Below are 16,549 nucleotides of genomic sequence, written 5' to 3' on the forward strand. Positions count from 1 at the left end.
GGCAAAAGCTGAAGGGTTTTTGCCAGAAATGTCGATTTTCCTGCTCCTCAGACGCTGCCTTCCCTGTCGTACTTTTCCAGCACCACTCTAATTTTTACTCTGATCTCCAGCATCTGCAATCCTCACTTTCGCCTAATAAATGACAGCAAGGCCCACATCTCCTGAGTAAAGTGAGAAAAGCAGCTCATTCTTTTCCCCATAGGAAAGCAATCCTGACCATTCATTTCTAAATCAACATCGATGCATTTGTATTTTATTCCATCAGTCACATACCATGGTAACAGCATCCTTCCAGAATAAAGAATTTCACATATGGTCTTACTTTGGACATGGATTTATTGGATGCCTTTTCACTCACTTTACACCTTTGCTTTTTCAGTTGTGAAGCACTTTTTTGACTTCTGCCCAAAACTAGCGACAATGGACTCAATGCAACTCCTCCAGTGTGATTTCTTGTCTGACATGTTGGCATCCGACCTATATGACTGTTACCAAGAGTAAGCCAGTGAAACCCTTTTCCACTCCAAGTCCACATCAATGAGCTGTACCATGGCCCTGCTTGTGAAATAGCTTTCACAAGGTCTCCCATGAGATTCACTTCCTTTGAGAAAATGCTTCCTGAATGGTCTGTATCACCTATTTTTGTTAAGAGCATTCTGGCAACTTAAGGTACATAAAACAAATCCTACTGTAGTCAAGTTCTAACAGACCATATTTCTAATGTTAACAGCAAAGCTACTGGATTCCATAAATTCTTAACGTAAACAGGTGGACAACAGAAAAATATTGAATCTTATCATCTGTAGGGAGTAAACTTAAATAGTATCAATCATAAAAAAAAATATGATTTATGTTCTCTTGTGTATCAATTAATCTTGCGAGTGCAAAGCCATTAATTTGCATTCGATGTTTTCTATTAGGCTGAAAAGAAACTGAATACAATGTCTGTTGCAATATTTCAAACAGATTTTCAATCAATTAATCTGTTCAGGAATGTTATATCCCACATTTGGAGCAGGTGTGACTTGAACCTGGTCTCCTGGCCCAGAGGTGGGGGGACACTATCATAACAGCCCTCTGCAGTATTTCATGTGCTTTCTAATATTACAGAGGCAATCATTTTATGTCAGATATCACATCCAGATAGTAGTATCTGGTCAATAATACCTGTATCACAACAATACCTGCTCAAATGCATTTAATTTCATTGGCTGTTCATGAATGTGTATTGTTTCATTTTGTTCAACTAATCTTTCATGTCTAAATGAGGCACGACATGTAAAATCAAATTACAAATAAGCTGCCTTTGTTGCACCCTGCACTTCTCAACATGATCAATTCTTTTAAAACATATTTACGTGTGAAATTTGCTGCCAACGTTTTTGGTACTCAATCAGATTACTGGCTGCTTGGTTTTTCAGTGGTTTGAATTTTAGATCTATTGCCTCTTTGACTCTTGGCAAGTTCAACTCTAATCACACTCCCACTTATACTTAGCCCAGTAAGGGAGGTTACAGCTTCTTCTGCAGTGACCTCGTCCTTGTAATCAAGAAAAGCCCTGTGTTGGGCCCCCTGCCAACTCAGACGCAATGGAACTGCATTGTGCTCTCTTAAGGTATTCTTTAATTCACTGACCCTCAGACTATGAGGTAGGTTACCCATATAAATTGAAGTAACTCTGGTTGGAGCATTAGGCTGGTTTTTACAGCTAGGTTCTTTATGTTCTTCACTAGCTTCAGTATTTCTGGCCATTTCCATTGCATTAGTTTTAACTTTGGTTGCACCTCCACCTTTCCCAGATGATATTCTTTTCTCTAATAGTCTCTGGAGTTCTTTCTTCTCTGCGTGCCTTTCCTCCTTCAGAGCAACATCCTTTCCTGCTTTTCGTTCCCTGAACTGAAGGCTTTTAAGGATTGGAATTTTTTCCATCATATTTGAATCCACCTGAGCACCAAGAAAGGAAAACACAAACATCAAGATCAGAAGAATTATGCACATGTGAGAAGGAACAGATTGAGGTGAGTTCATATCCTTGAAAGCTGTGTCACAGTTAGACAGGGTGGTAAAGAAGGTGTTAGCACGCTGGCCTTCATTTGCTCAAACCACTGAGCATAGCAATTGGGACGTCATTTTGTGGTTGTACAGGACATTGGTGAGGCTGCTTTTGGAGTACTGTGCACAATTCTGGTCACCCTGCTGTAGGAAGGAGAGTTGGACTGAAGGGTCTGTTTCCATGCTGTATACTATGATTTTAAGGTCACTTCTTCAAGGTAAATGGGAATTTTCAAATTAGCCTGTGGACCTCCTGTAGCTTGGGGAACAGGCAATTACCTCAAGGCAATATCCCAATAGCAGACTAGGGAGCCAGTATAATCTTCAAGGCCTGTCCTGCCTCACTGACCTCATTACAATTTCATATTGCCCAATGCGGGAGTATCCCTCCACAATGATGCAGCTATGACCATTTCTGAGTTTAAAAGTTTCTGTAAGGATACCTCCCGATGTAGCTCCTTCCATACTGGAGGACCTTCGTTGGCTTTGTGGCTTGGCAAGCCCCCCTCGCCCCCACCACAAGGATTACATCCCAAGGCTGTTAGTTGACTAATTCAGGAAATAAACTGCCGGTTGACTGTTTCCCACATATTGTAGAGTCATTTAAACCCAGTCAGGGCCCTGACTCAAAACCCAGAATCCTGCCAGCAACTTAGATGTTCTCACAGACATCATAATGGCACACAACGTCCATTGAAATACGGTTTTTAAGAGGTTGTATTTGTAATTATGTTGCAATAATGTGGTTCACTAACGTATGTGCAATTCTCAAATACAGCTGTGCTTTCATAGAATGCAAAGTGGGATACAGGCACTTCCTCACTGGAAAGAGACTGAGAAACATGGATGGTAAGAGGGGGATCGAATATAAGGGTCGCTGTATAAGACACTTCAGACCTCAGCTGGAATAGAGCATACAATCCTGGATGACATGTTATAGCAAGAATGTGAATGTATTGGAGGGAGTGCAGCAGTGTTTTACAAGAATGATTCCAAGCATGAAGAATTTCAGTTATGAAAATATGATTGAGCAAAATGGAACTGTTTTCCTTTGAGGGAAGGAGACTAAGAGGAGACCTGATAGACGTTTTCAAAATCATGAGCAGACTGAATAGAGCAAATGCTGAGAAATTGTTCCCAATTTACAAGAACAAGAGGGCCATGGATTTAAAGTGATCTGCAAAAGAAGAAAGGGTGAAGTGAAGAAAGATGCTTTCACTCAGCGAGTAGTTACGGCATGGAATGCACTGCCTGGGAATGTGGTGGAAGCAGGTTTAACTGAGGGCATTGGATGATTATTTAGATAAAAATAACATGCAAAGGTATGGGGTAAAAGCAGATTAGCACTAGGCAGTAATGCTCTTTTGGAGAGTTGATGCAGGAATGATGGCTGAACGGTTCCTTTCTGTGTCGATTGTGTTGCCGTTGTCCTGAAAAAGAACAACGAGACCAGCACTTTGACAGAAGTAAAGAATAATTCTTTCAGGAATTCAAAGAATAAAAAAGTATTGTAAACCTTTGACCAAATAATTCCTTGAGGCTTGGAACAGCTGCAGTTTGTTTTTATCACTTGGCTAGGTGTAAGGATGTAGTCTACAGTGAGATCATGGCTGTCCATCAGCTCTTCTGGGATATCAAGCAACTAGAAAAATGACATAAAAAACACAGAAATCGATTATAACTCATGTAACTGGTTTCATTGATTTTGTCCCAGAATTCACAAAGATTTCCAATAGCCTGTAAGTGTTACCATGTACGAAACAAATTAACTTACTAATAATACCCTGCCAATCTGACATAATTTACTACAGCTGGCATTCACTCTGGATTGCTGCTGAGACAGCACCCTCTGGCATCCTCTCTGAGCCACTGAACTGTACTGAGAGGCATACTATTTGGCACCTTTGGCAGTGACTGAATTAAAGGAAAAATTGAAGTATCAGGCTCCTATAGCAAACATACATGCAGGCGTTTATTTTTTTTTCCAATTTATTTAGAACTTTAAACCATGTTTAAATGTTTACCTTGTCACAACTGGCTTCCTGATTGGAGTTGGAGATTTTGCACCATCTTCCGATGTTAAGCAGTGAGGTGTGAGACTTCAGTCTTCAGGTCTCACTGTGTTTAATTCACCCCAAGCCACGGAGATGTTCACAGATCAACACCTTTCACAGCTACTTTTATATACTTACAAACACTTTAACGTCTCATGTTAATAAACCAGATGGTCCTTCCAGTAGCTACTTGTAAAGTCTTTTCCCATCTGAACAGCAGTTCCAAAATGATTTCTTTTTTTTGAACAGCAATACTTATATAAGACAGTGACACCTTTGCCTCTTCGCCTTGGCGATCTGTCTAGGGGCACTCAGGCTAATGCCATACCTTTCTTCTCCTTGCCCAAGGTTGGCATGATTTCTCTTGAATGGGTAACTTGTTCTGTAGGAAAGTGTAATCTGTGTTCAACTGGGTACGTTTTGCCAGGTTTGAGCAGCTGTTTAGAAGTGAGTACCCTTTATGAGCAAGAAAAGCTTGGATCTTTGCCTGGGTGAGAAATGCGAACTGTACCATCTGTCCTTGCTTAGAAAAGCAAAGAGACCAGTTTTGGAGAGCAAATGGATGAATTGTATAGTGCAAATTTTGTTGATGCTGTTGTAAGCTGTATTTATTTCCCTTTAATACTTCACCTGTGCTGGGATCATTATGCACTGCTGGTGATTAAGCAACTAGAAAAGTGAAATAATTCTAAAGATGAAATTTTAGGAAATAAAGGATTGCTGAACACTCTGGACACAAACTGAGCATGAAGAATCTGTTTGCCTCAGAAAGCTTACCCAACTTTCAATATAGGTTAATTGGTGGAGTATATCAGCCAAAGGATTATTAAGATTACAGGTGGGGGAAGCTGCAGATGAGTTGAACCTTGCAAATTTGGGCTGATAAAAATCATAATAACAATTTTGAATAAAGATCAAATGCATTCAGCACTGGAAGAAAACTGAGCAAATAACTATAAACAAAGGCAAGGAATTTAATGAATCAGTGCAACAATGCTTCCTTGCTAAGCACAACAAACACCGTGATCAGAAAAGGCCTTGTATTTGTTCAGTGGGTACAAAACATTCAAAGGCAACCATTTTAATACTTCGGTGGACTTCATTTTATAAAAGACTGTTTCTCACTGTGAGTGGTAATAATGCAGGAACAGTTTCGTTAGAAAGAAGTGGTCAGAGGTGAATTGAAGGAGGAATTGCAATTGACAATGATTTATTGGAATTGACGACCAAATGATATTATTGCTGAACTATTATTCCTGAGAGGTAGTTAATGTCCTGGAGATCTGGGTTTGAATCCCACCATGGCAGATGATTGAATTTAAATTCAATAAAAATCTGGAATTAAGAATCAAACGATGACCATGAATCAATCTTTTGTTGATTATCAGGAAAAACCCATCTGGTTCACTAATGTCCTTGAGGGAAGAAACTGCCATTCTTACTTGGTCTGTTCTATATGTGACTCCTGACCCACAACAAGGTGGTTGACTCTTAACTTCAACTCTGGTGAAACTTGAATGTTTGATGAGCACTCAATACTCTAAACTGTTAAACACATTAAAGATATATAGAAGAAAGCTGAATGGAGCTTTTAAGTTATAAGGAAAGGTAGGTTAAGTTTTTTTCACTACAGCATAGAAGATTGAGGGGTGACCTTATATTGATTTATAAAATCATGAGTGGCATGAATAGCCATGGTCTTTTTCCGAAAGTGAAGGGGGTTCAAATCTAAGGGACATATTTTTAAGGTGAGAGGAGAACGTTTTAAAAAGGACATGACAGGCAACATTTTGACACAGAAAGTGGTTAGTGGGTGGAATGAACTGCCAGAAGAAGTGCTGGATACAAGCACAGTTACAATATTTAAAATACATTTGCATAAGTGCAGGAGTAGGAAAGGGATATGTGGCTTGGAGGGATACGTGCCAAATGCAGGTTGGTGGGACTAATTTAGTTTGGGAACATGATCAGAATGGACTGGTTGGACTGAAGGGTCTGTTTTCACGTTGTATGATCCTATGACAAACCATTCAATAAAAACTTCAAGCACCATTAGGATATGGGTTCGCTGAGTTTTTGGAACGAGATCTCCAAGGTTCAAAATAGGGACTCATATGTGATCGAGCTTGAAGATCTTGGGGACAGACTATATATGGTTTGTTGAAGGAGCAGGTGAATTGCCTTTTCTTGTTAGAAGCAAAATACCACCTAACTACATTTCCCATAGAGTTGATGGCAATGATGGAACTGTAGTCATTTTCAACTCCAGTTTTTGATTTTTTTTCTCATAGAATCCCAACAGTGTAGAAAGAGGCCATTCGGCCCATCAAGTCTGCACTGACACATGGAATTGATCCCACCCAGACCTCCTACCCTATCTCCGTAACCCCGCATTTACTATGGCTAATACATTAACCTGCACATCTTTGAACTGTGAGAGGAAACCGGAGCACCCAGAAGAAACCCACGCAAACAGAGGGAGAGTGTACAAACTCCATACAGTCAGCCAGCCAAGACTGGAATTGAACCTAGGTGCCTGGCACTGTGAGGCAGTAGTGCTCACCACTGAGCCAATGTGCCACCCAGATTACCACTCGTCTGAAGATTGTGTCATCAGCACTCTCTTTTGTTTGCATTATCATCATCTCTTTGACATTTACTCATGCTTTTGTATTATCACAGATCTTCCCTTTGGTTCTTTCTGAGTCCCCCCAACTATCTTTCCCTGCTTCTGGACTTACTTAAAAGCTGTTACATTTGTCTAACTTTTTTTGGTTCAGATGTAAGGTCTTTGACTTGAAACATAGGGTTCCATTTTAACAGAATTGATTTAATAGTTTTGTGGAGAGTTCCATTATGCAAGGTCTACCTATTTCTCTCGACTACCATAAATCCCTCTCACCAAGGGTTATGGTCTACTCCTCTCAATGTCACATGCAACAACTTCCCTTACCACAACTCCATCCTCCCAAACTCTACTAACCTCACGCAGCATCTTGTACTCTGCCTACTCATTCACATCTCATCACATGTCCCAACAGTGCCTGCAGTAAAACCTATGCAGCCACCTTTACCTCAATCAATCCCTCCCTTCTCTCACTCCAGGAGAAAAGGGTCCACAATAGGATAGAATCAACTGGGATAGGTAGTGGAGTGATTTGACATTCAGCTCGCCCGCACGATAAGGAGATTTAAGAGGGAAATCATGAGGACAAAACGGGGACATGAGATAGCTTTGGCAAACAGAATTAAGGAGAATCCAAAGGGTTTTTACAAATATATTAAGGACAAAAGGGTAATTAGGGAGAGAATAGGGCCCCTCAAAGATCACCAGGGCGGCCTTTGTGTGGAGCCACAGAAAATGGGGTAGATACTAAATGAATATTTTGCATCAGTATTTACTGTGGGAAAGGATATGGAAGATATAGACTGTAGGGAAATAGATGGTGCCATCTTGCAAAATGTCCATATTACAGAGGAGGAAGTGCTGGATGTCTTGAAACGGTTAAAGGTGGATAAATCCCCAGGACCTGATCAGGTGTGCCTGGGAACTCTGTGGGAAGCTAGAGAAGTGATTGCTGGGCCTCTTGCTGAGATATTTGTATCATCGATAGTCACAGATGAGGTGCCAGAAGACAGGAGGTTGGCTAACGTGGTTAAGAAGGGTGGTAAAGCAAGCCAGGGAACTATAGACTGGTGAGCCTGACCTCGGTGGTGGGCAAGTTGTTGGAGGGAAACCTGAGGGATAGGATGCACATGTATTTGGAAAGGCAAGGACTGATTCGGGATAGTCAATATGGCTTTGTGCATGGGAGATCATGTCTCACAAACTTGATTGAGTTTTTTGAAGTGACAAAGAAGATTGATGAGGGCAGAGCAGTAGATGTGATCTATATGAACTTCAGTAAGGTGTTCGACAAGGTTCCCCATAGGAGACTGATTAACAAGGTTAGATCTCATGGAATACCGGGAGAACTAGCCATTTGGATACAGAAATGGCTCAACGGTACAAGACAGAGGGTGGTGGTGGAGGGTTGTTTTTCAAACTGGAGGCCTGTGACCAGTGGAGTGCCACAAGGATGGGTGCTGGGCCCTCTACGTTTTGTCATTTACATAAATGATATAGATGTGAGTATAAGAGATACAGTTTGTAAGTTTGCCGATGACACCAAAATTGGAGGTGTAACGGACAGCGAAGAGGGTTACCTCAGATTACAAGAGGATCTGGACCAGATGGGCCAATGGGCTCAGAAGTGGCAGATAGAGTTTAATTCAGATAAATGCGAGGTGCTGCATTTTGGGAAAGCAAATCTTAGCAGGACTTATACCCTTAATGGTAAGGTCCTAGGGAGTGTTGCTGAACAAAGAGTGCAGGTTCATAGCTCCTTGAAAGTGGAGTCACAGGTACATAGGATCGTGAAGAAGGCGTTTGGTATGCTTTCCTTTATTGGTCAGAGTATTGAGTACAGGGGTTGGGAGGTCATGTTGCAGCTGTACAGGACATTGGTTAGGCCACTGTTGGAATATTGCGAGCAAATCTGGTCTCCTTCCTACCTGAAAGATGTTGTGAAACTTGAAAGGGTTCAGAAAAGATTTACAAGGATGTTGCCAGCGTTGGAGGATGTGAGCTACAGGGAGAGGCTGAACAGGCTGGGGCTGTTTTCCCTGGAGCGTCGGAGGTTAAGGGGTGACCTTATAGAGGTTTACAAAATTATGAGGAGCATGGATAGGATAAATAGACAAAATCTTTTCCCTGAGGTCGGGGAGTCCAAAACTAGAGGGCATAGGTTTAGGGTGAGAGGGGAAAGATATAAAAGAGACTTAAGGGGCAACTTTTTCACGCAGAACGTGGTACGTGTATGGAATGAGCTACCAGAGGAAGTGGTGGAGGCTGGTACAATTGCAACATTTAAGAGGCATTTGGATGGGTATATGAATAGGAAGGGTTTGGAGGGATATGGGCCGGGTACTGGCAGGTGGGACTAGATTGGGTTGGGATATCTGGTCGGTGTGGACAGGTTGGACCGAAGGGTCTGTTTCCATGCTGTACATCTCTATGACTCTAAGCATGGAGCCTGTTCATGCTGTGACATCATGACCTGACTATCAGATAGGAAGCAGTGTCCATTATTCTCCCATTATCATCACTGAGAATGAACTCTTAACATGCTTGAATATCAATCTATCCTTAGGTCGCTTCACTTACTCATGTCCCTAGAGGGTACCAATGGTATCAGCACAATGCCAGCCTCTAAGTAGCCTGCCCTGCATCTCCACCTCTGAGGAAGAAGCCACAGATCCCTCCGAAAGGACACTTCAAGGCTCAGATACTGGCATTCTAGTGGATAGTTTTGCTAGATTAGAACCAGAAACACCTGCTGGTGAGCACATCACAATGAAAGATGCCATTACGATTCAAAATGCAACAACAAAGTGAAGAACTGTCTTGTAAGTGGATCGGAGATGTGCCAAAAGGGTTCCGTCAGGTATGTTTCAGATGCAATGGTCTGCAGCCACTGAACATGAACAGTGCCTGAGAGTTTGGTGTCTCATGTTCAAGATGGAAGCCTGAGGACCAAGGTGCAGGTTAGAATCAGTGGTTACTACTCTGGCTTTCATGTTGGTATTGTCACCACCTGGTTTCTAACAGGTAGCTAGGAGACTGCATAGCAATGAGGTGAAATTAGGTGTTAATGAGATGCTAATATCTTTCATCATTCACGAGTGAGCATCATGTCTCAATGTTCAACATTTACGTGGAAGATAGCACTTTGGCTCTCAATGTTGAGAAGTTCCTCGCTGGCTATCACACGATGTTCTCAAGTTTCTCACCAATGGCTATGTCGTTCATGGGTGGGAAAATTCTGCCAATGAAACTTACTTCTGTCTTTCCAAAGGTATTATCTGACCAATTGAGTATTGAGCATTTTCTGTTTCTAACTAAATTAGTTCTGAACTAAATTCATTTGGTGGCATTGGTTGAAGGAGCAATGTCAGTGAAGACGCCCCTTACAAACCATACCCTGAGATCTTGAATGATCAACTACACTGACAGGGCCTTAGCTTAACATCATACTCAAAAAGAAAAACATTTCCAATGATGTAGTAGTGTCAATCTAAGCAAAGAGCTCAAAAACATAAGCATGACTTTAACCACAAGTCAAAATAATACCACAACCAAATTAATTTGGAGATGCCGGTGTTGGACTGGGATGTACAAAGTTAAAAATCACACAACATCAGGTTATTGTCCAACAGGTTTAATTAGAAGCACTAGTTTTCAGAGTGCTGCTCCTTCATCACAACCACTTGATGAAGAAGCGTTGTTCCGAAACCTAGTGCTTCCAAATTAAACCCGTTGAACTATAACCTGGTGTTGTGTGATTTTTAACAACCAAGTTGATTGTTTTAATATCGTTTGACATAGGTCATGTAATGTTAACAGGATTGCCATTTGTAAAGAATGAAATTGCTTATTCAGTTACTCTCCTGTATCTTGTATCCATCTTCAGATTAGGACAACTGCTCATGCATCAACAGGCTCTAATAAATTGCTCCTCAAACTCCTTTGGTTGAAAAATCCCCTTCAGTTGTGTTATTAATCATGGAACCTCAATTTGATTTATTATTGTCACATATATCTAAGTAAGGTAAACAGTTTTGTTTTGCAAGAAGTACAACAGATCATAACATATAAAGACACAAAGACCATATGGTGATTGAACAGGACGAGGATTGAACAATGGTTGTAAAGAAGGTGTACAAAAAGCAAGTTTGGGAACTACTGTTCTAACAGACAGGAAGAAGTCAGTCAGAAGAAATGGACCAGAATATCAAAATAATAGGTGTGTTTTCTTAAAGTTGAAACCATTGTGGTTAGAATCATACTACACTGAAAGAGGCTATTAATTCCAACAATCCTGTTCTAGCTCTCTGAAAGCATTTAAAACTGGTCCCACTCCCATTGCTCATTCCCATAATCCTGCATACATTTCTTTCAGTAAATGTTAGTAAAAAATCCATTTTGATCTTTTTTTTAATTCATCTGCTACTATCACCCTTTCAGGAAATGTACTTCAGGTCTTAGCTTGTTGCATAAATAAATGCCTCCTGTTCTCACCTCCTCTCTGGCCAACATTTTACCAATGATTTGGGACGGCATGGTGGCTCAGGGATTAGCACTGCTACCTCACAGCACCAGGGACCTGGGTTTGATTCCAGCCTCGGGTGACTATGTGGAGTTTGCATATTCTCCCAGTGTCTGCATGAGTTTCCTCCAGGTGCTCCGATTTCCTCCCACAGTCCAAAGATGTGCAGGTTACATGGATTGGCTGTGCTAAAATGTCCAGACTGTCCAGGGACGTGCAGGCTAGGGAGACTACCCATGAGAAATGCAGGGTTGTAGGGATAGGATTGGGGAATGTATCTGGGTGGGATGCTCTTCAGAGGTTTAGTGTGGACTTGCTGGACTGAATGGCCTGCTTCCACACCGTAGGGATTCTATGATAATTTGATCTGCTGTCTGGTGACTGACCATCCAACCAGTTCAAATAGATCCTCCTTCTTTACTCAATCCAAACCTACCAAGATTTTAAACATCTCACTATCTTTGTCCCTTTAACTTTTCTGCTCTTGGAAGAATAATCACAATTTCTACCATCTCTCTACACAACTGAAGTCTTTTGTTGCTCAATTCTATTAGACAAGAAAGTCACTCTGCTCTTGCAACATAGGTTTATTTTTACCCCCTCCTTTCTCAATCACATGAACAGAAAAATCACAACATTCAATTCATACAAAATTTTGGAATGAAATACATTACCCTTAGCCGTCTCTGAGCACTGACATCGTTAGGATTTCCACAAGAAACACGTACTCAGAGGTATTCAGTTACAGATTGGCTCCAGCCAAATACTTTCATTCTTCAAAATAAAAACTAAAAATGAGAGAAATGTGCAGCAGGTTGATAAACACCTTAAACAGACAGGTTAATGTTCTCATGGAACCCTTCAATAGAACAAAATGTCCTGCTGTCCACTTGCAATACTTTCAGTTTTTACTCTGGATTTCAGCATTTGTGGTTTCCTTTTTCCTCTCCTCTAGCTCCCAATTTATTTTTCTAGTTGGAAAGAAAACATTTGACTGATGGCCCCAGTCACAACATGGTTTTCAGCATGTGCAAAGGTTGGTTCATGCTCTGGTCCAAACTCAATCGCGTGTCAACTGACTGATGGGGGAAAACCAAGGTCTGTGCTTTTAAATAATGCACAAGCAGGAATAGGTTCAGAGGTAAGGTGGTGTTGCTTTCCCCTGATGTGTGACAGTCGCTGACTCTAAACGCTTTAAAGACGGAACTGGGACAGGGAACGTATCATCAGATCAGTCAGAATGGAAGAGAAGGAGGCCATTCAGCCCATCTACTCCATACTCACTTTGTCTCAATACAGTCAGCCCCACACCCCCTCTTTATTCTTGTTGTGTAAGGCTCTGAACTGGTTAATGCTGAGGAGTGCATGAAGCACAGTTCAGTATGTCCTCATACAACATTGTGGGGGTTTGGTGGGGGGGATCGAGTCTTGATCTTAAAGGAGATGGACTTACCATCAAGGTCTAGATTTCAAATTCTTAGTAAAAATGGGCTGAATCTTCCTTAGGTTTGGCCAAATGTCAATTTCAGGAAATTTCATGAAGGCTTTCCCTCCATGAGCCCTAGTGACTTTTCTCACGCAATTTGATACTGCTCACTGAATTAAGTAGGCACCACGCCTCTGCAGCACTGCTGGTGTCCAGCCTTGTCCTAAAGGTACTGATCAGCGCTAGGATCTTACAGCATTCACACCACAGGTGCCATATTTCAAATGTTGCCAACCTGTTCCAAAGTAGCCCCAAGTCAGTGTGGCATCTAGGAATGTGCAGCAATGCTGTAAGAGGATTAATGACAAGGGTAAATGCCACCAACCTCTCTCTGCTAGTTCACACTCATTCCAACTGTATAACAGCACGCATCTCCCAACAAGGCGCATAGACCACCATTCTCAGTATTGCACGCAGCATCTTTTCCCAATGGCTTTCACATACTCCATCTCCCAAACTACAAACCCTGCCTTCATTCTGCACTCCTTACTCACTGCATCAGGATAGGTTGTGAGGTGCCCTAGGTTCAGACAAACGCATTGACTGACCATTGTCCACCTTAATTAGACTAAGGATTACTCCCCTTAGATTTTGAGACATGAGTACCTGGTTGAAGCAGTGTGCTTTCTGCAAAAGCTGCTGCCACATATTGTAGGTGTGATATTAAGAAATCTGCCCTCTTGAACAGTTATTACTTGGTCTGCATTAAAAAGGCAAGGTAAGGCAAGGAAGAGATGCTGTAAACATTTAAGAAGGCACAAAGTGAGTGAGAACCAAGAAAGCAAGTTAACCGCCCAAAGAAGCACTTTGAGATGGATGATTATCACTGTTTGCAGCACTAGAAGCAGCATAGCAATGTGAGGTTTTGGGGAGCACAGGGAGCAGTGCTGACATGCTGAACTGTATTACAAATTAAGCTGAGACATGCCATAATGATGCCGTGATGTGGTGCACTGGTGATGCAAAATTCCTCAAACAGGTAGACAATTGCAGTCCATGAAGTGTGTTTGGGAGTTCTGGACAAGGTGGATGACCATAAACCATAGGAGCAGAAGTAGGCCATTTTGTCCATCTGGCCAGCTTTGCCCAAGAGGCATTTGGATGGGTATATGAATAGGAAGGGTTTGGAGGGATATGGGCCGAATGCTGGCAGGTGAGACTATATTGGGTTGGGGTATCTGGTCGGCGTGGACAGGTTGGACCAAAGGGTCTGTTTCCATGCTGTACATCTCTATGACTCCATGACTCTATCATGGCTGAAAAGTAATCCTCATCTTCACTTTCCTACCTTATCCCCATAATCCTCGATTCCCTTTCTGATTAAAACTCTGTTAGTCTCCCTCAGCTGTTACACTTCACTGTGGTAGTCTGCTGAAAATCAAGACTTGCTATCCCCGAAGTCATCACAAAAGTTAAACATTTATAAAGTATGCTGAATTCCAAAATTTACATGTCTTTTAGACCCAGGTTGACAGAATGCATAAACTAGGTTTCTATGTTTAATCACGATTATTATTTACATATTAATAGACCCTAACAACAGCTAAACAATTATGAACTATCGACCAGTAACCCCACTCATTAAAACTTTAATCCCTTTATAAACCTGCCCCCTACACACACATACATCAGACTGGAAAGAAAACATGGGTGTGGTGACAGAAGGAAAGATAGGGAAAGCAGTTTAATGGCCCCTATCCACATGGCTCATTGAGATGGTCTTTCTGGCGAGTCAGGACAGGCTGCACCTTATTTCTCCTCCAGGTACTTGCACTTGCTTACAGAAGGTACAAGGTGGCTGATTGACATTTATCAAGTTGCTTATTGGTTAAGATTCACTGCTTACAGACTGTTAAGGGCAAAAGAAACTGGCTTTCTTCAGACTTAAAGTGTTTTTTTTTACTGCAGAGAAAAGAGACAGCTCCTGTGCTTGCAGAGATTCGATGGCTTCTCCCAAAACATTCAAACTCCAAAGCTGTTCAGCCATCTGACAGCTGGTCTATTACCTGTTGTCAGACAAGACTACTTTATTGTTAATAATTGGTCACTAGTATACAAACCAAACAGCTACTTGCGGCTGTATATGCTCTGTCAATATACAGGTACCTGACTTCAGTACAGCAGTATCCAGACATCCAATTCTACTTGAACAAGCAGCAGTAAAAACAAACACTCGCAATAAATGTCACCTAATCCGCTTCTATCAAATGTAGCTATCTTTTACACTATCTTCAGTTTTTAAGAGTTTTTTTTTTCAGTTTTAGTCCATAATCAATAATAGAGAAAAATAAAAAGATACAGTCCATATAGAGTCTGGGACTTAATGACAAAGCTCTTCATGATAAAGAACTGCAGAGATTCACTACCATTTGAGAGAAAAAATTCCTCCTCTTTGAAACAAATGACCCCTTAATCTGGGATTAGGCTCTTGGGTCCTATACTCTCCCACAAGGGGGTACAACCTCTCCACAGCCCCCTTAAGAGTCATGTATGTTTCAATAAGGTCTCCTCTTGTTTTCTATACTTTAATCAACTCAACTGCTCCTCAAAAGAAAATCTTACCATTCTTGAAATCAATCTACGAAATGTTCTCTGGATTGCTAACATTGCCAGAATGTTTCTCCTTGGATAAAGGTATCAAAATTGTTGTCTGTATTCCAGTTGTTATCCTCAGCTCTTGCCATCACACCTCTTTTTGCAACATGGGTGATATAATGTCCATCATTCATGTCTCTAATACATATTGTAAATAATTGTGACCTGAGCATTTATCCCTGTGGCATGACGGTAGTTAAGAGTACCAAATCAAAAATGTCCCTGTCTCAATTATCTGTCTTCTTTTAGTCAGCCAACCTTCTGTCAATGCTAATGTACTAACAAAAGGTAAAGATTAAAAATCACACAACACCAGGTTATAGTCCAACAGGTTTAACTGGAAGCACACTAGCTTTCAGAGCGCCGCTCCTTCATCAGGTGCTCTGAAAGCTGGTGCTTCCAATTAAACCTGTTGGACTATAACCTGGTGTTGTGTGATTTTTAACTTTGTACACCCCAGTCCAACGTCGGCCTCTCTACCAGACTATAGGGCTGCTGTGTCATGACAGGAAGCTGACTGGTGGTGGTTTAACCTGACGGTCACCACGCCTCAGGTGAAGGGAGAGGTTGAGAAGGAGAATCCTTCATGATAATCTCAGCCGTTGCAGGAATTTAATCCAAACTGTGGGCATCACAAACCAGCCATCCAGCCAAGTTAGCTAACCAACCCCATAATATTCTACCCCTGACCAACAAGCCCCATATTTTTTTTTAATTGCTCTGCTAGGTTTCAAGGTAAGTGCATAGGAGCAGCTCTGGAAGCAGAAATCACTCATGAGATGCTGACTGACATGCTGAGCTTTCCAACCATATCTGCATAGCTTAGAGAGCATGGTGTGATGGCAAGAGCTGAGGATAACAACTGGAATACAGACAACAATTTTGATACCTTTATCCAAGGAGAAACATTCTGGCAATGTTAGCAATCACTGGCTCCTGTCTTACTAAATAGCCTTACATGCAGTAATAGAACATAGAACAGTACAGCACAGAACAGGCCCTTCAGCCCACGATGTTGTGCCGACCATTGATCCTCATGTATGAACCTCAAATTTCTGTGACCATATGCATGTCCAGCAGTCTCTTAAATGTCCCCAATGACCTTGCTTCCACAACTGCTGCTGGCAACGCATTCCATGCTCTCACAACTCTCTGTGTAAAGAACCCGCCTCTGACATCCCCTCTATACTTTCCTCCAACCAGCTTAAAACTAT

General features: G+C 41.6%; 1 protein-coding gene across 4 annotated transcripts in view; it reads right to left on the minus strand.

Moving 5' to 3' along the window:
* Window positions 1–322: 322 nt before the first annotated feature.
* The window catches only part of mthfsd (methenyltetrahydrofolate synthetase domain containing), a 68,074-nt gene continuing 51,847 nt past the window's right edge, over window positions 323–16,549 (minus strand). For 3 of the 4 annotated variants that reach the window (XM_043706621.1, XM_043706619.1, XM_043706620.1), the window contains 2 exons: window positions 3,569–3,694; window positions 323–1,944 (listed from right to left, as the gene is read on the minus strand). In XM_043706621.1, coding sequence (XP_043562556.1) covers window positions 1,399–1,944; window positions 3,569–3,694 — 672 coding nt within the window. In that variant the 3' untranslated portion in view covers window positions 323–1,398. The remainder of the gene's footprint in view (window positions 1,945–3,568; window positions 3,695–16,549) is intronic. The other variant, XM_043706622.1, reaches the window with a different exon arrangement.

Source organism: Chiloscyllium plagiosum, chromosome 17 (assembly GCF_004010195.1).
Source record: "Chiloscyllium plagiosum isolate BGI_BamShark_2017 chromosome 17, ASM401019v2, whole genome shotgun sequence".
Lineage (NCBI taxonomy): Eukaryota > Metazoa > Chordata > Chondrichthyes > Orectolobiformes > Hemiscylliidae > Chiloscyllium > Chiloscyllium plagiosum.